The sequence below is a fragment of the Emydura macquarii genome, unplaced genomic scaffold (assembly GCF_026122565.2).
Source record: "Emydura macquarii macquarii isolate MOO-44397 ecotype Brisbane River unplaced genomic scaffold, CSIRO-AGI_Emac_v2 contig_1790, whole genome shotgun sequence".
NCBI classification, from domain to species: domain Eukaryota; kingdom Metazoa; phylum Chordata; order Testudines; family Chelidae; genus Emydura; species Emydura macquarii.
This window is the reverse complement of record NW_027131927.1, coordinates 1,864,713-1,887,210: the sequence shown is the minus strand read 5'-3', so window position 1 is coordinate 1,887,210 and position 22,498 is coordinate 1,864,713. Positions and strand designations below refer to the sequence as shown.

The 22,498-nt window shown below is 60.6% G+C and overlaps 2 protein-coding genes across 2 annotated transcripts; both read right to left on the bottom strand.

The window, feature by feature from the left end:
• Positions 1 to 143: 143 nt before the first annotated feature.
• Positions 144 to 3,025, bottom strand: CUNH19orf33 (chromosome unknown C19orf33 homolog). The gene is made up of 4 exons (XM_067556578.1): positions 2,881 to 3,025; positions 2,274 to 2,353; positions 1,840 to 1,914; positions 144 to 1,021 (listed from the first exon to the last, which is right to left on the bottom strand). Exons 1-4 carry the CDS (start codon positions 2,900 to 2,902, stop codon positions 908 to 910), a joined length of 291 nt encoding a protein of 96 aa, XP_067412679.1. The 5' UTR covers positions 2,903 to 3,025; the 3' UTR covers positions 144 to 907.
• A 4,048-nt stretch (positions 3,026 to 7,073) lies between these two features.
• Positions 7,074 to 20,664, bottom strand: SPINT2 (serine peptidase inhibitor, Kunitz type 2). Its single transcript, XM_067556573.1, has 8 exons — positions 20,491 to 20,664; positions 12,918 to 13,088; positions 12,090 to 12,149; positions 10,826 to 10,876; positions 10,140 to 10,301; positions 9,556 to 9,726; positions 9,295 to 9,345; positions 7,074 to 8,949 (listed from the first exon to the last, which is right to left on the bottom strand). The coding sequence occupies exons 1-8, from the start codon at positions 20,609 to 20,611 to the stop codon at positions 8,783 to 8,785; spliced, it is 954 nt and encodes a 317-aa protein (XP_067412674.1). The 5' UTR covers positions 20,612 to 20,664; the 3' UTR covers positions 7,074 to 8,782.
• Between the last annotated feature and the right edge of the window lie 1,834 nt (positions 20,665 to 22,498).

The window sequence follows — 22,498 nt, the reverse complement described above, 5'->3', positions numbered from 1 at the left end:
TCCGTCATGCCCTCCGCGTGGCCCCAGGCGTCACTGCAGGTGGCCCCCCTGCCATGTGTGTATCCACAACAAGCCAATAAACAGCAGCAAGTGTGGCTCTGTGTGCTGGCTTCACTGGGGACTTGCTCACTGCATGGGGGAGGAGGGGGGTGAGTCACTCACAGGCAACACCTGGGGCCACCCCCCAGAGGCTGCCTGGCCCCCTGGGAGCAATCAGCACTCGATAACTGTCCGCACTGTCGCTGGCTCCACGCTCACTGCGGCCCTGGCAGCTGTATGTTCCCCTGCACCTGCCCCAGCTGCCTGCTGGCACACGCAGGCCCTGCTGCTGGCTGGGGCCCGGCTCACACCCTGGCAGTGGATGGCTGAGCCCCAGGCACTGAGGTGAGCGCGAGAAGCTGCAGGTAGCAGCAGCACAGCCAGGCGTCAGCCCCCTTTTCCTAGCTCACCACCGCTCCCCTGCCGGGGGCAGCTGCCACACTGCCACTCCCTTCCCAGCGGGGGGGCTGGAAGCGCCCACAGCTACCACCTCCTGCCAGCCCCTTAAAAACCTGTTCTGTGGGTCAGGCCGCACCTGCAGGAAGCGCTGCCTGGGCTGGGCCTGCTCAGGGGGGCCCGGTAATAACTCCTTTCCCCCCTTCCAGGGACCCGCCCCCACTCCTCACCAGGCATCACTGCAAGCTCAGACCCACCCTGTTTATTTAGACATTAAGGCTCCAAAGGGCAGGCTCCAAAGGGGACGTGATAACGGCAGCTGGCGCTAACAGCCGGGGCTGGTGCAAAGCTGAGCTGCTGTTTCTCCTCCCCGCCTGGAGCCAAGACCTGAAGCTGAGTGTCTGGCCCGGACGCCTGGGTTCTGAGGCAGGTGTGCAGCGGGGGCGAGACGTGGCCACTCCTGGCGCTGGTGTCAGTGGCATTTCTTCTCCTTCTTCTTGTCCTTGGACTTTTTCTCCTTTGGCTTCTTCTCCTTATTCAGCTTCTTTTCCTTCTTTTTCTTGTGCTCGTGGCCATGGCCGTGGGCCTGGAGGGAGAGCACAGGGAAGTGGTGGGGGAGAACCCTGGGCTGGCAGAGATCAGCCCACAGCCTCTGTTCCTGGCTCTGCCCCTGACTTGTGCAAGTCCCTTCCCCCTCTCTCCCTCCGTTTCCTCTCCCCTTGTTTGGTCTGTTTAGACTGAGCTCCCTGCAGGGCAGGGCCTGTCTCCTGCGATCCGATCCAGGAAGCAGCTGGCGTAATGGGGGTTCTAATCTTCGCCAGAGGTTGGGCTGACAGGGCCTTGCCCTGCCTTGGGACTGTGGGTCCCACCTGCTGCCTTCTGGCCTGAGACATAAGGCCTGGCGGGGTCAGAGGCAGAGTGGCCCCGGGCCGGGCTGACTGGTGCAAACAGCCCTGGGCTTATCTGTGTGCAGGCAGTGGAGCCGCCAGGGGCCCTGTGGGGCTGGGACAGCCAAGCAGGGACAGAAGCCAGAAACCAGGCTCCCTTCCAGGGGCTGCTGCCCATGTACCCTCCCAGCAAGAACGGGGTGTAGGGTGGTCTCTGCTAGGGGACCCTCCATGCCCTAGATGTGGAACAGACCACCCCTTCCCCTGGCATGTGGCACTAGGGGACAGGGAACAGAGGGATGGGTCAGGGCAGAGCTGTGAACAGAACCCAGGAGTCTTGGCTCCCTGTCTGCACCCCTTCCTCTAACATTCAGCCCTACTAGCCCCCCCAACAGGCTGCTTGGGGGAATCTCCACCCACCCTGGGCACCTCCAGATGGGCAGGCCCTTGAGGGTGGGGGGAGGGTGCAGATTTCAGCCGTTCCCCTGGGGGGTCCCTGCCCCTCAGCTCCCCCTACCTTCCCATGGTGGTCCCCATCACTCTCACTGGAGCTGCTGCTGCTGCTGGAGTCTGAGGAGCATCCATGCCCATCCTGTGAGAGACAAGAGGGTCAGTGTCACCTGTGGGCACCCCCAGACCCAGGGGCACCCTGTGATCACAGCAGGGGCACCCCTGGGGGGTTCCCAGTACAAGGCTGGGGCTGCCCAAAGCAGGTGTCCCCCAGGCACCCCAGCACAGGGGGCTTCCTGAGCAGTGCCCCCTCCCCCACCCAGGGACCCCCCCCCCACCACAGGGGACAGCAGTCACCCCTACTCCAGTCTCCGGTGAGTCCAGAGTAAAGGGGTGACCCTGCCTCTAGTCCCTGTCCAGGGCCAGAGTTTTGGCTAAGCCGGATTCCTCCCCCAGTTCCCCATCATGGGTCCTTGAATCCTGCCCCACACCGCTCCTTACCTTGTGCTTGGAAGGATGCCCTGGGTGATGGGGGTGCCCCCCTTTCCCTGCCTCCCCTTTCTTGGGGTCTGAGCCAACAGCTGCGGGGGCAGACAAGAATGAGGTCAGGTCCCCGCTCCTGCCCTCAGCCAGTCTATGCCCCGGTAGCCCCTAGATAGGGACAGACTGGAGGGGTGGGGGCTGCCCAGCCGGCTGCGACCCTGCCCGTCCCAGGAGCCGTGTCGCTCTCTGCCTGGCAGGATATCAAAGGGAGGGGCGTCGCCTCAAGGAGAGCCCCCTACCCCAGGTTGTGCTGGGTCATCTCATGCACCAGAGGGGGAAACCGAGGCACAGAGCAAGTGGGGTCAAGGAACTTTCCCAGAGAGAGACAGTCAATAGCTGGGCTGGGAAAGAACCCAGGCATCCTGGCTCTTAGCCCCCCAGCCACTGGAGCCCCCTCCCCCTCCCAGAGCTGGAAAAGAGCCCAGGAGTCCTGGCTCCCAGCCTGGACGGACACGAGGCTTGGGGCGAAGGGGGCAGGAGCCGCCTGCAGCGCCGAGCACCTGGCCCCGCTGCTCCCAGGCGCACCCAGCCGCAGGGCGAGGGATCCCGGGTCTCCCGCGCTCACCTGCCGACAGGTCGAAATCCATCCTGCTGCGTAGTGTAGTCTAATCGATCCGATCCGATCCGATCAACCCAGCCCGAATCGCGGCGGGGATTTATGGGCAGCCTCCAGGGCGGAGCCGAGCGAACCTTGTGCCCGGGCCGCGCCCGCTTCCGGCGGCTGTGGGGGGAGGGGGTAACCCCCCCCGCCCAGCCTCCCCTTTCCCCCAGGGCTCCCCTTGCCCGACAGAGCAGGGCGGTGCCTGCAATCGGCCTCGGCGTGACCTCCCCAGCCGGGAGTGCGGGGTGCAAACGCCTCGTCCCAGCCCGCGCTCAGAGACAGAGCTGGGTGGGGAGGGGGAAACTGAGGCAAGGAGGGTCGGTGTGGGGGGATAGAACCCAGGAGTTCGGGCTCCCAGCCCCGCCCCCGCCCAGCTTGGGTGGTTTTAGCACCAGCTGCGCTTCCCAGGGCGGTGCTAGGACCCAGCCGGGCAGGGGCGGCGAGGCGGGGCTTGGGGCGGGGAGGGCGGAGCCGGAGGGACCCACCCGGGCCTGGGGAACCGGGGAAGTCCCGGATCGCAGGCCTCGGCTCCGCTGCGGCCCAGGGACGTTTTCGCTTTGCTGCAGCAGGTGAGGGCGGCCCAGGCCTGGGCTCGCCACGGGGCAGCGGGTGGGAGCGAGGGGCGCCGGCAGAGCGGGGGCGGGGAGGGAGCCCGGGGCTGCGGGTCGGGAGCGAGGGGCACCGGGCTGGGCCGGTCCCTGCTGCGCGTGGCGCCCTTTGGCACGTGCGTGTCCGGGCTCCGGTGCCAGGGCAGGCGAGAGCGGGAGCAGGAACCCCGGCCCCGGGCCCCGACGGCCCCTTCGATCCCAGCTGGGCTTCTGCCCTCGGCCTGTAACCGCTCCTGGCCAGCAAGTGCCGCCTAGGCACCCCGGGGTGGGGGTCCCGCTCCAGCCTCAGGGACCCTGGGATGCTCCCGCCCCCCTCCCCCCCAGCTACGGGCTGGGGGGTCATGAAAACTCCCGGGACGAACGGACCCACCAGCCTGAGGTGGGCAGAGAGCAGAGCACAGGAAAGGGGCCCTGCTTCTGCCCCCCACTCGTGTGCGCAGCTGGGGGGCCTGGGGCTGGTGCCTGGGGACAAGGAAGGGGCGGGCGGGTCCGGGTCCCAGCGCTCTCCTCCCCCTCTCCCCCCAGCGAGGATGGCCTGCGAGCTCTTCCTGCTCTCCTCCCTCTGGTTCCTCTTCGTCATCTTCTGGATGGAGACCATCAGCATCTGGCTCTTCCTGTGCAACTTCTACCAGGACCGAGCCTTTTATCCCTGGGGGGAGCGGTGAGTCCCCCATCCCTGCCCTGTCCAGCTGCCCGTGACATTCAAAGGCCTTGGGCTCCCCTTCCCCCACGCCGGCCACAGATACACCCATCCCCTGCCAGGCTGCCCAGCACCCTACTCTAAAGCCATGGCACCTGGGGAGCCGCACAAGAGGTTAATGCAGGGTTGCATTGCCTGGGATGTGGTCAGAGCAGTGGGGGCTGGAGGCCAGGACACCTGGGTTCTTTCCCAGCTCCATCACTTACTCTCTGCACCGGCACCTGCCCCAGTGCAGAGCAGAACACGCTACAGGGGGGCTGGGCATCCCTTCCCTGGGCCCAGCTGCCTTAGCTGCCTGCAACTCCCCCTGCTCTTTGCCCAGAGAGTGCCCCAGGACACCTGAGGCCGCTCATTCCTTCTGGCTGACTCCACTGTGACCTGGGGCTGGGCTGCACCCTACTGATTCAGCCCCTGCCTCGCCCAGCAGGCAGGGAGCTGAACCGGCACAGGGCCAAAGGAGGGAGTGGAGCCGGCCTGCCCTAAGCAACAGGGGAGCTGCCAGCATGGAATCCACAGTGGGGTGGAGCCCAGGAGTCCTGGCTCCCAGCTGGCCCCAGGCTCAGGCCTGTCTCATGGTGGCCCCCGTGGCAGCGGCTAGCAGGTGCCCCATGCCTTAAAAGGGGCCTGCTCCTGTTTTGACCCTTCTGACCCCAGAGACAGTGTGGTAGGGGCAAAGGGGGCTGGCACCCCAGGGTGGGGCCCAGGGAGATGGGCCCAGATGGTGCTGGCTGACAGGCTGATTTCCCTCCTGCAGGGTGTTCATCACTGACCCCGGCCACATGCTCCATGTCTTCATCAGGTGAGCGCCTGCCGCCCTCTTGGTTCCAGGCCCGACCGGGCGGCCCAAGAGTCCAGGTACAGAATTGGGACCGATCCTTGGCTTGGTGGAAATCTGGGTGTCCAGGGGGGTCCTGGCTGCTCCCCTGGGAACAGCCCAGAGCCGGCAGGCAGGGCAGAAGCCTCGGCCCATGGTGCCACTCGAGCGCTGGCGCTGAGTGAGGCTCATGTTTGCAGGAGCTCCCAGCCGGGCGCATTCACCCCGTCGGGGGGAGAGGGTCCCGGTTGGTCCCTGTACTCCAAGGGCAGCAGGACAGACCTGTGGCCAGCCAGGCCCGCAGGCTGAGGGGAGAGCCGGGGCTGCCAAGGGCTTCAGAGCAAGGCGGGTGTGGCCCTGTAATGCCCACCGTCCGGCTAAGGGAGGCAGCTCTGGGCTGGGCCTCAGCCAATGTGGAACTGGAGCCCTGTGGCTGCAGGCTGGGTTCTGGGAGGGCCAGGGGCCGCCCATCTCTGACCCAGGCTTTATCTCCTAGCAGTGATGGGCCTGGCAGGTCGCAGATCAGCCCCTGTTCCCAGCGCAGTGGCTGGGGAAGATGAGCACAGCCCCTGCTGCGAGGTGGGCCGGGAGCCCCAGGCCAACAGGAGCGCTCAGCCAGCTGGAGGACGCTTGGCCTACAGCCAGCACAATGCTGGAAGGTCGGGGGGACCTGCTGCCCCTCCGGGCTCAGAACCCAACCCGGGTCCCAGGAAAGCAGCAGGGCAGTGTGGTGAACCAGTGTGATCAGCTGGCAGAGTGAAGGAGCTGTGGCCCTGTCCCCCAACTCCAAGGCAGCCGGGCTTCACTCACACCTGCACTTGCTGCCCAGCAGAGGGGCAGGACTTGGTATCGGAGACCAGTGCTCACGCCCAGATTGTGGGCAGGGCACCCGGACACTGCCCACCTACTTCACCCCGAGGGCCACAGGGAGCACTGGGGCCACCGGCTCACATCAGGCAGCCTGTGCCACGGTTGGAGCCGGGATGCCTGGGTTCTCATCCCCCCCCTCTTCTGCTGCCCCTTTGTGGGGCCTCCAGTGACTGCCTTCTGCTGACCCCCTCCACGGGGGCTAAGATGGAGCTGCCTGCTGGGGGAAGCACCAGGCTGAGGTTGTTAGCCAGCCCCTCTGTGAGGGATGAAGGCAGCTGTACACCTTTTGTGTTCCCTGTAGTCTGGGCCCTGTGCTTAGTTAGAGCAGCCTCAGGGCTGCTCTAAGTCCTGCTCTGCCCCCTGCAGGGCGTGGGGAGCAGAGATCTCTCCAGCACAGCATGCTCTGCCCAGGTTGCTGCTGCAGGGCACCAGGGGACTGTTTCCATCCACTGTCAGAGGTGCCCGTGTGTGGACATGAGTGTGTACAGCAGGGGCTGGGAGCCCCCCATGCCCCTGGGGAATAGTGTGTAAATAAAGAGCTTCAACACCAGCCCCGTTTCTGTTTTATGCCGCCTCTCTCCCCCCTGCTCCACTGGGTTGCATTCTTCATCCCCATGCCTGAGGGTGAGCGTCTCTGAGACGGATGCCCTGTAGCAGCAGTGACTGAGGCCTGGCCTGGCCTGCAGCCTGGTTGTGGCATAACTCCATCGTGCAGGGGTGTGAGATCCACCCCTCCCCACAATAGTTGTACCCCCAGCCCCCCTGCAGACAGCGATTGTGGCAGCCGCAGAGTTTCTCCGTCTGACACCTCTCACCTCGCGGAGGTGGATTAACTGCACAGCTCTCGGCCATCCCCTGCGAGCGTCTTCATAAAAGCACCCCAGGTGCAGCCGTGCAGCATTTTGCATGTAGACGTACCCTGTGTGAAGCTCTCTGGTCTGTGTGACCCAGGACTTTGGCCGTGGAAGCTCCCTCGTGCCTCGTAGACCTGCTCAGAGGCCCGGGGCTCAGGCTGGCAGCAGGCACTGGAGAGGAACCGTTTCATTTTTTTCCTTTATTGAAAGAAATCTCAGAATGTAAAAAAAAACAAATTTAAAAATCATTCCTCAAGGATTAAAACAGACTCACCCCCCTTGACCGAAGCGACAAACTCAACCTCAGGCAATGTACAAATAATGACAGTGACGACAACGAATCAGGGCTCAGACATTACAGCAGGCCTGGTCCCACCCGCACCAGCAAGCCGCATCTCCGCCAGCGCCAGTCATGTGCAGCTCTTCCCTGGGACTGGGCAGAAGGGAGCACCCAGGTGGACCGATTCTGGGCTAACAGGCTGCTTCAGTGAGGTTTAGGCCATGGAAACACACGGGAATCTGGACTGCACGCCGCTCCCTTTAGTACCAGCCACTGGACTGCCCTGCTCTGCAACAGACCAGGAGCAGCCCCCATGCAAGGGTGGGGCAGCAGCACTGCTTGACTCCCCAGCGCTGGTCCAGACGTGCAGGGGAAGGGGGGTAGTACCTGGCACCTGCTTCCATTCCACAACACTAGAGACCACAGAGCTCCCTTCCAAGCCCTGCCCCAGTATTCCCCCCGCCCCTGTAGCGAGTCTGCTCCCAGGGCAGGTGACTCATTCCCCCACCCAGCCCAGGGAGCGTTCTGCTGCAGAGGGTCTCAGTGTGGGACCTGCAGTTTACAGGGTCTGTGACATCACCTCCCCCCCCCCCCCCCCCAGGCAGCTGATCACCCCAAGGCCATCCACTGCCCCTCTCACAGAGCACAGGAATAGCGCCGGGGGGGGGCCACCTGGCTGGGCCCCTGGGAGGCACCAGCTCAAACAGCTGCTAGGAAATGGGGTGGGGAGGGAAATACTCGCACAGGGAAGCCAGGGCTCAGATGGTGTCAGGAAGCTGCTCCCCCTTCCCTCCCCTCCCCTCCCGCCCTCCCCCCACAGCACAGCCATGCCTGGAGGTGGGACAGGTCAGAGCAGAGAAATTATTGCCACCCTGGCCACCATGCTGCGGGGCATGAGCCACTGCTGCTCTGGAAGCACTTCAGGGCCTGCCCAGCAGGGGCTGGGGGGAGATGGGTGCGCAGTGGCAGCGGCTGCAGGCCACAGAGAACTCCAGCCCCCCTGCCTTGGGACGTGCAGGCTCTCCCCACCCGCCCCCAGCACATTTATACCTGCATGGCAGGCCCGGGACACTCATGACCCCCAGCCAAGTCTATGGTGCTGGAGATATTCTATTCCCTGAGATCCAATCAGCCCCACAGGGTGAGACCCAGAGCGGCCACAACACGCCTGGAATGGCTAAGGGACAGAGCCCCCCAGGCCAGCGTAGGCTGTCAGCCACCAGCAGCCGGGTTTTGCCTGGCTCTTGTTTTTCTAAATCCCCAACCAGAGAGTCCCGCCCGACCCCGCTGGATTAAAAAGGCTCCTTAAAAAGAGGAATGGAGGGAGGGGCCCCATGAAAGTCTCTGCGACGCTGTGCTGTGTCCGAGGACGGGGTGAGGGCCCGCTGCCAGTCGTCTGAGAGCCCGTGTGTCTGTCACTAGCGGGTGTTCCACTAATTATTCTGGTTAAAAAAAGCATAAAAAGTGTGAAGAGGCCCCCAAGAAAGACGCCTCGGTGCAGCGAAGGCACCGCCAGGGAGCGGATTGTGCAGCGGCTGCTGGGGCAGGGAGTTTCTAACCCGCGGATATTCCTAAAGGCCCGGCTCGTACAGGTTTAAGTTGCCCTCTCTGGACGGACACGTGCCATTCTCTTATTATATACACACGGCTGAGTCCCACGGCCCCATCCGAGCCCAGCGCTGGCGCCCCAATGAGGGGCTGGCCCTTGGTCCGTGCAGGCCCTCAGCACGGGGCCCGGCCTCACAGCGTGTAGGCGTTGCTCATCAGGTATTCCTTGTCGTCCAGGGGGCTCCAGGGCACGCCTAGGGCCAGCTCCTGGTTCTTCTTGCAGATTTTGACGAAGAAGACGACCACGGTGCCGAGCAGGACGGCAGCTATGATGGCCAGCAGCACAGCAAGCACCACCACTGCAGGGAGGAGAGTTAAAGCAGGTTATCCCCAGGGATCCGGTGCTGGGACCCAGGGAGCGAGGCAGGGCCAGGATCCAGGGCAGAGTCCCTCCAGCGGTGGCCTCAGGGCAGCTGCTGAGTCTGCATCACCCGTGCTGTGTTTGCGACCCCACGTCTGGGCACAGCCGTGTGGGTGCTGCACAAGGGAGGGGATCTGGGCTGGGGGGGAAGCAGGGCCAGTTCTGCTGGTGTCCGCGCCCCCAAGTTCGGGGAAGCCCAGCCCGGCCGCGGGCAGATTGCTGGCTGAGGGGGATCCCACCCGGGCCCGTTTGTGATGCGCGTGGCGGACAGGGCGCCACTTACCTCTCGTGAGGTGAACGTCCGGCTGCTCCGTCTTGGGCCCCTCCGCGCCCCCTGGGAGAGGGAAAGGCGAGTTGAGATGGGCTGTGCCCGACATGGCCCTGGCCCAGCACCCTCTGCATGCAGCAACCCCCAGGGCAGGGCTGGCCAATCCAGAGTTCTCCCCCCTCCCCATCCTGACTCACTGGGGGGGGAGCCGCCCCCCCACCTCCACACCCCAGGGTCACTGGCAAGCCGCTCCGTGGAGCGCGGCATCTCCCTCACCTGTGGCCCCGCTGCACTGGCTCACACACAGCTCCTCCCGCAGGTAGTTGTTCTTGTTTCCCTTGCAGCCCCCGTAGATGAACTGCTTGCAAGCGCCGGCAGCCGGGTCGTAGTACCAGCGGGGGAAGGCAGCGCGGCAGGGGCCGGTCAGGCGGGGTGCAGCACAGGACTCTGGGGGGGGAATGGAGCGACAGGTCAATGCATTAACGCGGGAGCTTTGTTCACAGTTCCCAGCTCCCAGCCCCTCGGCGTGGAGCTGCACAAAGAGGCTAAACAAGCAGCCTGCCTCCACCCCACGCTGGGAGCGCCTCCCTGGTCAGCCGGCTGCAGCTGGGGACAGACCTTGGCTGGCCAGCCCTGTCCCTTGCTGTCTGATGGGCAGAGATCGCCCAGTGCCCTTCCCAGAACGGCGACGCAGGCTCCCAGCCCTTTAGCGCGAGGTGTCTGGGTGGTAGCAGGCCCAGCCCCTCGGAGCTCATTGTTCTCCTGAGCGCCAAGGCAGACGGGGAATGCCCTGGTCCCGGCCGCGCCGCCAGGCAGGGACTGCACAGAACACCCAGGCCAGGGCACAGGGCCGGACTCACCTGAGCACCTGCGCAGACATGCCTCCTCACTCAGGTAGTTGTTCTGGTTGCCCCCGCACCCTCCGTACGTAAACTGGCGGCAGGTTTTCGTCTCAGCATCGAACCACCAGCGCGGGAAGGAGGCGCGACACAGGCCGGTCTTGGCTTCGGCCAGGCAGCGTTCTGGGGACAGGCAGGGCGAGGGGGCAGCGTCAAACCCCTCGCTGGAACACGAGCGCCATCACACACCAGACCCATCCCCCCCACGTGCAGCACCAAGCACATGGTGCCAAAAGCCCCCGGCAGCACGTGGCCAGCCGCCCAAGCAGGACACGGCTTTGCTCCCTCCAGGCTAACGCGCCTGGTGCATCGTCCCCAGTGGGACAGGCTCAGCTACACCGCCAGCATCCAGGCCACCTGTCCCAGCCAGCGCTCGTCCTGGCAAGGTGCCCACCAGCAAGGGGTGTTCGGATGGAAGTGCAAGGAACTGACGGCCACAGCAGCACAGGGAATAGCCCCTTGTCTATGCTGCTGTAAACGCGCCTCTGATCTCCCCGGGAGTCGCAGCTCAGGGAGGGGGCAGCGTGGGCTCTTTCTCTGGATACCCCGCCCCAACGTGTAGCCCCACAGCCCAGCCCACGGGGACCCAGCCCCACCCCCAGCCCGCAGAGCAGCTGAGTCTCGCCAGAGACACGGAGAAATGTTACCTTCGTAAGTGGAAGCGTCGCTGGCCTGCTCGACGCGCCTGATGGGCTCCCCTGCAACAGAGACAGACAGGTGAGTGGGGCTCCACGCCAGCCCCAATGGGCGGTGCTGGGCCCTCGCAGCAGCTGATCCAACACCCAGAGCAGCCGCAGAACCATCTCTGGTCCCCCGTTGCAGGGCGGTTCCCTAGCACGCTCTGCAGCCCCCATGCACCTCAATCCTTCCATGCCACTCACCCCGTTCTGCAGACGGGCCCAGAGAGACGCGGGCAAGGCCACGCACAGAGGCATTTAGCAGAGCAAAGACTCAAACCTGAGCGTCTCTGGTCCTAGCCCAGCACCTTAACTGCTGGCCCTTGCGTCCCGACTGAGGGAAGGCGCCTGGGTGGCTTTAACGCTGCCAGTCAGTCCCAGAGCATTAGACTAGATGCTTCGGAGCCGCGTGGGTCACGCCGGAGCAGGGATGGTGACTCGAGCAGCCAAGGGGGCGACAGCTGCCGTTACGGCTTGTTTCTCCGCAGCTGGTTATTCAGATTCAGATGGGGCAGGCTTGTTAACCCTCCCCCCCCCCCCCCTGCCCAGACACAAGGGTCACAACCCTGGGAACAGTGCACTGCTCTACATTGGCTGTGGTTGCAGCATAAGGGGGGATTCACCGCAGACCTCGCAGGGCAGGAGGCAGCCCGCAGGAGGGGTGAGATGTCAGGGACCCCGGCCTTCATGTTACCCCTGCCTCGGGGGGGCAGGAAGAGGGCCAGAGAGAGAGGCTGATGCTCCGGACACGACTGGGAACTGCCAAGTGGGCAGTACAGGCTCGTGCCGTCCAGGGGACGGGAAGCCAGGGTGAGGAGGAACAGGGGTGAGGAGGGAAGGGAGCGTCCTGCTGCCAGCCATCCTGGAGAGCGCCCCATTATCCAGCCCTGCAAAAACCACCCACGGCCCTCCACCCGCCAATACCCGTCTAAGGGGAAAGCCAACCCTGGACAGATCATGGAGCTAACCACAGCTGGGATGTCGCCAGCAGGTCGCTGAGCCGTGCCCCATCAACTGCCTTCCCACAGCACAGGCTTCCTGGTTCAGCAGGAGGTCACATATCTGGTAGCTGTTTATCTCCATGCTAGGCAGGCACGCCCCATTTATCAGGGTCAGGGCTGGGAGAGCCCTAGGAAGGCTCCATGGGGGCCGGAGGGGAAGCAGGATTGTTCCCTAAACATCCCAAGTGACAGGGGTTCCCACCCCTCTACCAGTCCCACTGCCCGATGCTCACCGTCTGCGCCCTGAGCTATTTTCCTGCTGGCCAATGGAATTTCGTTCACGTCTTCCTTATCTGTAAATCAAGAGGTTTTAAGGTCAGACTCGCCCTGTGAGTGAAATACGTAAGGCGAGCCTTTCCTCTGAGCCAGCCCAGCCTGCTAGAGCAGACAGCATTGCACACTGATTACTGCTATTACAACAGCACCAAGAGATATCGCCTCGCAACCAAGCACAGGGCTCCCTTGTGCCAGGCACCACGCAGGTTAAGCACTCACAGTCCAAACAGAGAAAGGATGGATTATTGTCCCTGTTGTATAGATAGGAAACAGAGACCCAGAGACGGGGTGACTTGACCAAGGTCACACAGAGTCAGTGGCAGAGCTGGTAACTGAACCTCCCGCTCCCGAGTCCCAGCCCAGGTCCTTTGCCACACCCCATCTGGCCTCTGATCAGCTCAGGATCGACCGACATTTCTTCCCTAGTCTTGTCCTGCTCCCGGCTCCATCCCCTCTATTCTCCCTGTCTGACAGGGTCCAAGCCTGACCCGAGCAGCCAGAGGAAGAGGGCCAGGCGGCACTGAGTCACACAGCAGCCGTCAGGAGTGCGCTCCGGCCAAAATGCAGCGGCACGGCTGCACTCCAAACCTGGCTGCTCATGAGCATCCAGGCTGATATGCACCTCTGGGCAGAGACAGAGCACCAGGCCTAGGTAGCATTTAAATCCTGCTTCCGCCCAAATGATGCCTGGACCACGTGGAACATGGTTCCTCGGCACCCTAGACCTTTCGCCAAGCTAATCAGCAGCCGGGCAGCACAGAGCCACGGCCCAGAAGGGATCTCACCTGCAGCTGCGACACACGTCAGCCGGCACTTGTCCTCTGCCAGGAAGTTGTTGAGATTGGCCCCGCAGCCGCCGTACGTGAACTTCTGGCACGCCTGGCTCGTGGCGTTGTACCACCAGCGGGGGAAGGAGGCCCGGCATCGGCCAACCACCTTGGGCAAGAGGCAGAGCTCTGGAGATGAAAACACAGACGTGTTATATAATATTGACGGGGCCCAGCAAGACCCTTTTGCGCTAGGTGCTGCACGAACTGAACCAAGAGAGGGTCCCTGCCCCAAACAGCTTGCAAGCGAAACATCAAGCAGATGGACCAACAGACAAGGGAAATGTAAAGAGACGGCTGGTCGGTGTGACAGGCAGTTTTTTGTAGGCATCGCGGGAGAGGAAGGCTTTGAAGGAGGATAACAAAGAGGCTTTGCAGACATTTTCAACAAGCTCCTCCCAAGGTGAGGTGCAGGCTGGACGAAGCCCGAAGGGCCTTGTTTGAAAATTCACCAAGTGGCAGTTCAGTGAAGAGGACGCTATATAAAGAGCTGGATTCTCTGCCGCCCGTCACACTCCAGCAGTCATCGACACCAATGCGAAGTGAGCGCAGAACAGAACCACTCCAATTTACTGGTGTTCTACACGCACTAGAGCAGTGGTTCTTAACCTTTCCAAACTACTGTACCCCTGAAGCCTGAGTCCCACCCCCATGGGGCTGAGGCATGTAACTTAGTTTCATGGCGCCCCTGTGGCTCCAGGCAATTGCCTTTCTTGCCACCCCCAATACCAGCGACCCCTCTAAAACTGTCACAACCCCCAGGTTGAGAAACACTGCACTAGAGCAAAGCGAGTGCCAGCCGGCAGAGGCTAGCACATCAGCTCAACATTTGCATGTGGTGCAAGCGACTGCCTGAGACGCAAGGCAGAGAACTGGGCCAGAGCATTTACACACAGTCTCTGAGCTGCAGCATTTCAGACCACATAGCACTGCAGGGTGGAGCCCAGTTTCTTTACACAGCTGTGGGAATAGGCCCATGGTTTGCCTAGAATCCCAGCTTTCTCCAAGTCTGCATGTAAACAGTGAGGGGGGGCTCAGTGAGTTCTCCAGGCTGCCCTCCACACTTGTCTGTGGAAATGCTTTCGTCTCCTGTTTTCAGAGCACTTCCCAAAAAGCAGTTTCTAAATTAGATGCCCCAAGAGCTTCCTGGTTTCATTATCCTGGTCAGGTGGTTTCAGCCGGGCGGCTGGTAAACATGGAACGCTCTGGGAACACGCTGTGCTGGAGACTCAGGGAGCCAGGGTTCCACCGCAAAGAAGGAGAGAGAGATGCCGTTCGGGGGCTTTCCCAGCCCACCCTCCTTTCGGTGCTGTTTTGTAAAAGACCAAGGCAGAACCTGATCTCACCCAGTCCCCCTCCCCTGTCAGTGCCTAGGCCGGGTCCAGCCACAGCCTGGACCCCTCCGCCTTGTCCAGGGAAGCGGCAAAGAGCGTGCACGCACCCAAAGCTGCGTGTTGTTTTAGGGTCACCATTTCAGACAAAGGCCTATTTTGCTGTAGCACAGAAACCTAAAATCGCTCTCCCAAACCCGGCGCCACGCTTCGCAGACAAGGAAAGAGGAAGGGTGGCCTGGGGTCGGTCACACCACGGGACTGGGAGGGAAGGCAAGCAACACACAAGCCAGCTCATCAGCGCTTCTCTGCAGCGCTAGATGTTACCATGGGTTCAGGGCAACGGGGCACAGTGGTGTAAATCCACCTGAGAACAGGCAGCCACCCAGGGTACCGGGAGCCAGCAACACTTCAACAGCCAAACTCCTCTGCCTTGGACGGAGTCAAACTTGTTTACTAAAATCCCCTAGCCAGAGGCATTGTACAATCCCAGCTCCAGGCCACTCGACCAGTTCCTGGCTGCTCAGACTGGCTGAATAATAGGCCACCACCTGTGTGTTACCCAGATGCAAACCTGACTAGCTTTAACCAACAGAACAGCAACCTCCCAGGAGGATTCGAGGTGCCAGGCAACCCACTCCACCCCCGAGGGGGCAGGAGGGCATGCCAGTTAACGGACACTGCCTTCCCAGCGCTTCGCAGGGGGGTGTTTTCCCCACCACTCATTCGAAGAGTTAAAGGTCCCCATAAAAATCCCTTCACTCTCAGTAACTCAGACCTCACTTCCTCCAGTATGTGCAGCAAACTAAGCCGGCTGGTTCTCCCCATCGCCTCTCTCCGTAACAGCAGGATACAAGACCCCAATTTCTTGTTCAAAAGCCACGCGCAATGCAGAGTATTATATTTATTTTAACCCTTTCAGGCTCCTTGAGCCACCGTACAGAGGCAAAGAGTCACGCCCAGTTTCCCCCCCTGTGTAAATCACTTTTAAAAAGCAGGTGTCAATGAAACAAGTCTCTGCACCCAGCCCCTCAGGTCAGTGTCCCGGTTCCCCAGGGCTGGCAGGAAGGAGGAGTTGGCTTCCACTGCAAAACAAAGGGATCAAAATAGCTTCCCATAGACCTACTCTGCCAGACAAGCCCATAATGCAACATGGGCTGCAGCCCGCTCCCAGGGAAGGAAGGCAGCAGAACACCCTGAGGCCTGTGTATCAGCCATGGCTGGTTGATCAGGAAGCCATGGGGAATGAGTGGGAGGAAGCCATGGGAAGTTCCAAGTTTGAGGCTGTTCAGAGGGTTTGAGACTCCCATTACGCCCCCAGAGCCGCGGCTGGCGGGAATGCTAGCTGCCAGGCAGGGGATTGGAGTGCTCCAACACAGGAGCACCGGTTCCCAGCATAAGCTATTCTGGTCAGGCCAAGCCTTCAGTGATGAAGGCTGCTGGGTAACCACAGGTGCCGTCACCCAGAACAGGCTGGACCGGTTCTGCCGCCAGGCAGAGCAGCTGCCACCAGCCTGCCCTCAGCCCCATTTCACTTGGATTCACGCCACTGAGCAGCAAGAACCCCAGGACAGCCCCTGCCCTGAAGCGATCCACTCCCAGGGGCATGATCCCAACCCACTGGCCTCCATGGGTTGCTGGTTCAAGCCCTTGGTGACCCAGCTACACACACATGAGGTCAGAGAGGGCTCCGTTATTTGTCAGCGTGCTCAGCCCTGTCAAGTAGTACCCCCCACACACACACACTCCCCTGCAGCTCACAATCAAAGCAAGGCAGAGAGGCAGGACACACCAGAAAGTCCCAGATCAGAGCCCACCCAGATCAAGCCACGCATTTTAGAGGCGTAACCCCACCGACTGCTCGCCACGGGTCCGGTCTCTGCAAAGGGACCCTGGTGCCTGCCTGGGAGCCCCGTCGATATTTGTGCTTCTTGGTAGTGCTAATCACAGGATCAGGACCTTACACTAAGTTACATGGGGCGGGGCCTGCTCTCTTGTTTGTTCTGACGTGCCCAGCAGGCTTTTGATACTAGATCAACAAGGCACCAGAACTCAGGAGGGCCAGTTTCTTCCCTGCAGATTCACTGCCAGGTGCAGGGGAGGATTTGACCCACTGACCACTGAAAACCTTTACTTCACGTTGCCAACAGCAGTCTGATTTCCACTCTCAAACTTCACAGACAACACTGAGTTCTCCTCTTTGCTTGGAACAGAGGGATTCATTAAATCAAGAAGGACGCTCTCCTGGGGAAAAGCTAGCCGCTGGTACACGAAGAGTCAATGTTTAGAGTGAGATGGAGCTATGATTCACTTAATTCCTCTGTTGTTCAGCTCAAAACCACAAGAAGGGGTAGGGGGGGAGACAGACTCATGTGAACCTGTTTGTTTTGGATCCAGGTCTCGGAGTGTTTTGTTCTGTAATCCCAGACACGTAGGACACGGGGGAGGAAGTTCTGAGCCACCGCCCCTCATTGCACCCATCAGACTGTGAGCTTGTTGGCACAGGAACTAACACCCTATGACCCACTGGTCGGAGCTGCTTTTAGCACAACGGGGGTGTCGACCCCGGCTGCGAAGAATAGTTTTATCGCCCATCAGAGGCCACTCCAACAAGCCCAGCCAAGTTTAAATGCAAGTTGCTTCCTCCTTGCCAATAGAGAGAGGTTTCTGAGCGAATATTGACCTGGTTGAGTTTCTAACATCTCCACCGCACCCTTTCCCATCCCCTCCCCAACAGACGTGAGAGACCTGCCATTCCATCCGGCTGGGACCATCCAGCAACCGGGCAATTGAAACATCACAGCCAAGCGTTACCACCTTTCAGTGACCCCTGACACACACTCTCCCCAGCGAGGCTGCTGTGGGTTGAGCAGTTCAGCAAGGCAGGTTCACATCCGCCACATGAGTCACTGTGGCTGGCGCAGCCACCGACGATGAGCCAGGAGAGGGGTGGGTCAGACACCAAGTTCCAGCGACTCATGGAGCTACACAAGATACCCCTTGGGCACAGTTTACGCAGCTCTGTGCCATCATTTAACCCACTGCAGAGTGGGCATAAAACAGCCCAAGTCAGAAGAGTGGCATTTCGCACTGGGCAAATGACACCACAATAAGACTCTGACCCCTTGAGTTTCCCTGCCTTCAAGACCAGAAATCAAGCTGCCCCCAACTGGAGAAACACGGGAAACAACCCCCAGAGCCCTGGCCAACATTCCCTCGATAGAACGAGCCAGGAGGTCTCATGCTGGCGGTCAGCACTTTGCAGGTCACAGACCAGCTATGGCGCTACCTGCATCTCCAAAACACATCGCAAATGCCAACACTACAGGACAGCCACCTATTCTGTATTTGTACAGCACCTGGCACAAGAGTGGCCCATTCTCAGTCGGCTCTTAGGTGCTACCGTAATAACCACAATTAATAATGTTTCAACAGACCTTTGAGACCGGGGCGGGTGTGTGGGGGGGGGGGATCTGCTCACTCCCCATATATACCCCAGGTGCATAAATTCAGCATCCCACATCGATGCCACAGATTTCACGTGTCCTGTAACAATCTAGGCTACCCCTTGCCATCACCTCACAGAAACTAAAATAGTTAGACCTCACCACATGCATGGCTTTCTGCAGGATTTCAGCAGTAAGCCGTGCATCAGCAGGTCCTGAGGCTCTGGATGACACGGTATTAGTGCACGGCAATTCTCTTAATCTTTCCCACACCCCAGTTGTAGTTCTGGTGAGCTACAGAGTTCCCAGGGCCCTGCCGCTCCGTCTCAGTTTGTACATTACACCCTCAGAACACAGCCTTGTCTACAGAGGGAAACTGGTGCCGTTTATATCTGTTTAAAAACCCATTTAAGTTAAGCAGGTGCAAACCTGTATGGATACTCTGATTTCAGATTTCCTCTAGCGGATGGGGACAGGTTTAAGTTAAACAGCAACAGGCTGCTCTCCGACCCAAATAGGAGAATCCACACTCAAGTCTACCCCTGTTTAACTAGCTCAGTTTAAATTCACCACGGAGGTTATACCAGTGCAGGGTGAATTCACCCACTGCAAATACCCCTGAGTAGCTGACAGCAAGTTCTGTTAACCAGGGCCATGAGAACCGCCAAGTGCAGGGCCCTGGGTCGGGGCTCACCAGGAAGTTGTTTTGTTGAAAAGGAGGCTGTGGGGTAGGGAGAGGAAGCTGCAGAAAGCGCCGTGCTTGAGGTCAGTGACCTTTCAGTAGGTTCTCAGTCAGAGCAGGATGAAGGGAGCAGTGCCTTATGGAAGAACCATCTTTACACCATAGGGGGCCTGGACAGAGATGGGTTAAAGAGGACTGGACATGATGCAAGGGAAACAGCCGTGATTCAGGAGCCCTCCTCTCCCCTTAGCCACTGTTCTGGCCCAGAACAAACGGAGTATCAGGATCTGCATGCTGTTCAGTTCTCCGGCAGTCTGGGTCTTGGCTCCGCTACCCCACAGCAAGCTGCCCTCAGCGATATGCGAGGCTGGCGCAGGGAACCTGATCATAGCTCCGAGCTCCATCGTCGCTCTCTAGCCCAGCTAACAACTCCACACTGCAGCAAGTTCTGAAGCTGTTGATGTCAACCCCCTATCGCAGAGCCAGCCGGGATGGACGGTCAATAAGAGAGCTGTATGCCCGCCCCAGAACGCAGTCCCTGACTGTAAGTCAGGGTAGCTAGAGGGACTCCCCTTTTGAAACCCGATCCCATCCACCCCCAGGGATGAGCAAGGGCATGTGCCTGAGAAGGCCCTTGCATTTCTATAGTCCCTTTCATCCTGAAAGCTTTGCAGAGGATATCCGAGAGACAAGGTGGGTGAGGTCATATCTTTTACTAGACCAGCTGCTCTCTCACCAACTGCAGTTGGTCCAATAACAGAGATGACCTCACCCACCTTGTCTCTCCAATATCCTGGGACCCACATGGCTATACCACCATTGCATAGTACAGGGGATACACAGTCTAGGGAGGGAAGCACAGGGCGTGGGGGGAGTCAGAACTCCAGGGTTCACTTCCCAGCTCTACCACAGATGAGACCGAAGGCAAGTTACTCTGCCTGAGGGACAGGAGACTAGCTCTTTGGGACAGGTGGCACCTTTTTGTTTGGTTTGTACAGCCCCTAAGCACAGTGAGGCCCCTACAGCTGGTTAGGCTCACAGGAAGCTTAGCACTGGGAAAGAGATTTGAGACCCTCCAAGTGAGAACACGACACAAATGAAGGGGTGAACTATTAAACACCAGTGACGTGCAGCCGCTTCTGGGGTAGGAGACTAGCAGCAAACCAGAGACGCTGGAGCAAACACCCTGAAAACGCCCTGTGATCTGCATCTGCTCCATATGGCTGTCTGTTAATCAAGTCTAAGCCACCCTGAGTCACCCCCGTCAACCATCTGGCTGCACAGCCGGAGGGAACATCTACTACCACCTGCCAGAAAGTCTTTCCAAGAAAGTTTCACTATTCGCAGGGCAGCAACTTGGTGTGACCTCTGCTGGGTTGGATGGCATTTAAAGCTCCGAAAAGCCACCACCGCCATACTGAGGCTTGTTGCCTTTTGCTAGAGATCCCTGGGGTGGGCGGGAGGAGGTGTCCCTGGCAAAGCCTGGCCCTGAACCACATTAAACAGGTGTTAAAAACCCACCAGCAAAGCCAGGCACTTGGGGAGGGGAAGTGACCCAGATCCCAGACTAAGGAGGAGTCACCCCAGGGTCTGCGATACGGTGACGCACACCCACCCCCAGGCCACAGCCAGGGGGAACTGACGAGCCCTTTGCATGCCCAGGACCAACGCCCCTTTCTCCCCAGCACAGCTCTACAGAGCTGCGCAAGGAGCACCCCAACTTTCAGAGGTTTAATCCCCTCCCCTGCACCCCAGAGACCAGCCAAGAGCAGGGCTCGCCGGCAATGACCCCTTTCAACACCCCCCCCGATCCCCACAGGGCCCCCCCAACCCTCTTCCCCACAACGCACCCCACCTCCTCCCCAGGAGCCCCCAGCAATTCCCTTCCTAAGCACCCACCCCGCCTCCCCAGGGCCAGGCCTCCCCAAGTCCTCCCAGCGCACCCCCACACCGCCTCCACGCCCCAACCCTTCGCAGCCCCCCCAGCCCTTCGCACGCCGCCCCCCAACTCTCCTTCCAGCCCTGCCCCCCTTCCCAGAGTCCCCCGCCCCCCAGGTGCCCCCAGGCCTTACCCGGAAGCGGCGGTCCCGGCGAGGGGCTCCCCCCGGGCGGGGCGCTGGGCTCCCCCGAGCCCTCCAGATCCCCGGCGCACAGCGCGGCCACCAGCAGCAGTAGCAGCCCCAAGCGCCCCATCCTCGCGCGCGGCTCGCTCGACGGCGACTGAGCGCGACGCGGCTCCGGAGTTGGGCCACGCACCTCCCCGCGTCACGTCACGCAGGTGAGAGCCCCCCGCGCGCACACCCACCCAGCCGCGCCGATCCGCGTCGCCGCGTCACACAGGTCCCCACGGCCGCGCCGACCCGCCCCCGCCGCGTCACACAAGGAAGCCACGCCCTCCTCCCGCCGCGTCACCCAGGTGAGTCCCGCCCTCCGCCCGCGAACGCCCAGTCCGCAGCCTCCCTCACCTGGGAGGCGCCCCGCCCCAGCACCAGGAGGCCACGCCCATCTCGTTTGCATACGGGGCGGGCTCCCCATCCCCTGCACCGACACTTCTTGGTCGGTGTGAGGTGGTGGCGGCGGCAGCGGGTCAAGCCCGGGACAGCGCAGGCCACTGTTTCCTGGATGGGCTGGGGGAGGGATGCCACTTTGTACCTCTATTCCGGGGGGGGAGGGGGAGATTTGCCTGGAGAACATTTCAGGTGGGGCTGCGAATACCTGACATTTACCCTCCCCCCCCCCCCGGGTGTTTCTGTTTGTGAAAAATTCCGATTTTGTTGGAAAACGGCATTTTCTGTCCCCAAAGCCACACTGCTCTGCCCTGGGGTCAACTGGTCCCTCCCCGCCCCGGGCTGGGCTGCTCCGAGGGCTGGAGAGGGACCCCCCCCATCCCCAATTCTGCAATGATCCCCCAAACTCCCAGCTTTTCCTCCCCCCCTCCACCCAAAAACGCAGCCTGGCGTCATTCTGCCACACGCGCCCCAGAAGCACACGCTGGGCATTTTGCCAGCCGTGGGATTAGCTGAGCTTCTTGGCCTCCGTTTCTAGTCTGTGTGGTTGTGGTGTCCGGTGGGGTGGACTGGCCGCTGCTGGCTATAGTGGGACCCACTGGAAAAGTCTCCCCAGGCTTAAGGTGGGGCTGCTGGGGTGAAGGAGGAAGAGAAGGACTTTTGGAACAAAAAGGGTAAATGATTGACTAGGGCTTGGCCTCCCGGCCTGCGTTATTGCTGGTTTTATGGCTTTAAACAACCTCATCGCCCCCACCCTCACCAGCTTTAAAAAAAAATCGCTGACAGATTTATAAAGCCCTTCCTGCTCCTGCCCAGAATTGCTCATTCCCCAAAGGGAGCCGGGCGTAAACTGACGGGATCATGCCCCTGCATTACCCCCGTCCCTGCGGAGCTGCTGTATCATGGCGCGTGGGAGAAAGAGGAACTGAACAAGGCTTGGGCAGCAGATTTTTGGTGGCAAATGAAAAGGGTTTCCTATTAGCGTTTTGGTCAGGGCGGTTCTTTTCCCTGCTTGTTTTTTACATGAGATACTAGGGTTGGTTTGCGCTGGAAGCCTCCCTTGGCGATGGGAAAGCCTCAGGGTTACGACTTCAGAGATGTTATTAGGTGTATTTCTGTAGGTCCCAGCCACGGGCCAGGCTTTGTACAGTACCACAGAACAAAGACGGTCCTTGCCCCAAAGAACTGACGTTACGTGCAGCTGACACCGGCGGACGAGCATGAGCCAAAGTTTGTTTAAGTCTTTCTCATCAGGCCTGAACAGAGCCATGAAGCACCTTTAATTCAGGCTGTTTAGAACCTCTTGGTTTTCGCTTACGTGTTTGGGGTGGCATTTCCTAGGGGTCTTTGGCCCCCAGATCAACAGCTTGCATGGGCTCCAGGGGAAATCGCAGCCTTAGAAGGAAGATGGCCACATTAAAGATTCAACCTCTCCCAGCTAAGGGCTGAAACGATTCTCAAGTCACGTTTCCGCCGCCTCCGGCCTATCCAGACATGACACATGACCCATCTTTCTCCATCATGCAGAAGTGAGAGACGGCCCAGCCCCAGGTCTCTTTTCCCTCGGCTGGTC

Excerpts from the sequence above, each read along its gene's own strand:
- CUNH19orf33 (XM_067556578.1), bottom strand. The coding sequence starts at position 2,902 with ATGGATTTCGACCTGTCGGCAG. Across the intron at positions 2,354-2,880 it reads GGATTTCGACCTGTCGGCAG|CTGTTGGCTCAGACCCCAAG; the intron begins GTGAGCGCGGGA and ends CTGCCCCCGCAG. Across the intron at positions 1,915-2,273 it reads GGCATCCTTCCAAGCACAAG|GATGGGCATGGATGCTCCTC; the intron begins GTAAGGAGCGGT and ends TGTCTCTCACAG.
- SPINT2 (XM_067556573.1), bottom strand. The coding sequence starts at position 20,611 with ATGGGGCGCTTGGGGCTGCTACTGCTGCTGGTGGCCGCGCTGTGCGCC. Across the intron at positions 12,150-12,917 it reads GACGTGTGTCGCAGCTGCAG|ATAAGGAAGACGTGAACGAA; the intron begins GTGAGATCCCTT and ends CTTGATTTACAG. Across the intron at positions 9,727-10,139 it reads ATGTCTGCGCAGGTGCTCAG|AGTCCTGTGCTGCACCCCGC; the intron begins GTGAGTCCGGCC and ends TTCCCCCCCCAG.